At 61.7% G+C, this 1248-nt stretch overlaps 1 protein-coding gene across 1 annotated transcript in view; it reads left to right on the top strand.

The window, feature by feature from the left end:
* FA09DRAFT_144180 (P-loop containing nucleoside triphosphate hydrolase protein) overlaps nucleotides 1–1248 on the top strand; it is a 3483-nt gene that overhangs the window by 1516 nt on the left and 719 nt on the right. The window contains exons 3-7 of the mRNA XM_025739137.1: nucleotides 57–163; nucleotides 307–408; nucleotides 498–693; nucleotides 790–1101; nucleotides 1211–1229. Coding sequence (XP_025595814.1) covers nucleotides 57–163; nucleotides 307–408; nucleotides 498–693; nucleotides 790–1101; nucleotides 1211–1229 — 736 coding nt within the window. The remainder of the gene's footprint in view (nucleotides 1–56; nucleotides 164–306; nucleotides 409–497; nucleotides 694–789; nucleotides 1102–1210; nucleotides 1230–1248) is intronic.

Below are 1248 nucleotides of genomic sequence, written 5' to 3'. Positions count from 1 at the left end.
CCCCCCCTCTTCCCCCCGACTATCCCTCCCCCACGTCGCCCCGCGCTTCTCACCAGGGTCTGCCCGGCATCGGCAAGACGACGTCTGTGCTCTGTCTCGCACATGCCCTTCTCGGCGATGCCTACAAAGAAGGAGTGCTGGAGCTCAATGCTTCCGATGAGCGGTGCGTTGTGTGTTTTTCTTTCTTCCTGCCCCCCTCCTCCTCTCCCTCTCCCTGTCCCAGCCGTTTGGCCCCCCACTGGCGTTGGACTTGCCGCAGCTGACGCGAGTTATGTGGGCGGCGCGCGCGTCATGCATATCAAACAGCGGCATCGATGTGGTGCGCAACAAGATCAAGACGTTTGCGCAGAAGAAAGTCTCGCTGCCTGCGGGCCGCCACAAATTGATCATTCTGGACGAGGCCGATTCGTGCGTACTGCCCCCCCCCCCCCTCTCCCCCCCTTCTCCCTTGTGCCCCATTCTTGCACGCTCATGCGCCCCCTTTTCGTGGGGTCTAGTATGACGGCCGGCGCACAGCAGGCGCTGCGCCGCACCATGGAGATCTACGCCTCGACGACGCGCTTCTGCTTTGCGTGCAACCAGAGCAGCAAGATCATCGACCCCATCCAGTCGCGCTGCGCCATCCTGCGCTACGGCAAGCTGCGCGACGAGGAGCTCATGGCGCGCCTGGTGCAGGTGGCAAAGATGGAGAATGTGAGTTGTTTTGGCCGCTGGCTCAGTCTTCATGGCGAGGAAGAGAGAGAGAGCTGACCGGCGTGTGTGTGTGTGTGTGTGTGGGACGCACTACAGGTCAAGTACTCCGATGAAGGCCTTGCTGCGCTGTGCTTCACGAGTGAAGGCGACATGCGGCAAGCCATCTACAATCTGCAATCGACGTGGACGGGCCTGGGCTTCGTGTCTCCCGACAACGTCTTTAAGGTGTGCGACCAGCCGCATCCGGTGACGATTCGCGCGCTGCTGGGCGCGGCACACAAGGGCCACGTGGACGAGGCGATGGAGCGCCTGGACGAACTGTGGGGACAAGGCTACGCCGCCGTCGATATTGTCACGGGCCTCTTTCGCGTCGTGAAGACGATGGACTCGCTGCCGGAGCCGATGAAGGTGAGGGCCGACCTCCTCCTCGTGGGGGCGTTGGCACGCCAAACTGCGTCAGAATCTTGAGCGCTGACCAAAAAAAAAAAACTTGCCATGGGCGTTGCAAAATATCCAGCTCGACTTCATCCGCGTGCGTCGTCTTTCCCCCCCCCC

This window comes from Tilletiopsis washingtonensis (genome assembly GCF_003144115.1).
Source record: "Tilletiopsis washingtonensis strain MCA 4186 unplaced genomic scaffold FA09scaffold_22, whole genome shotgun sequence".
NCBI classification, from domain to species: Eukaryota; Fungi; Basidiomycota; class Exobasidiomycetes; order Entylomatales; genus Tilletiopsis; species Tilletiopsis washingtonensis.
This window is presented reverse-complemented; position numbering and strand designations above follow the sequence as displayed.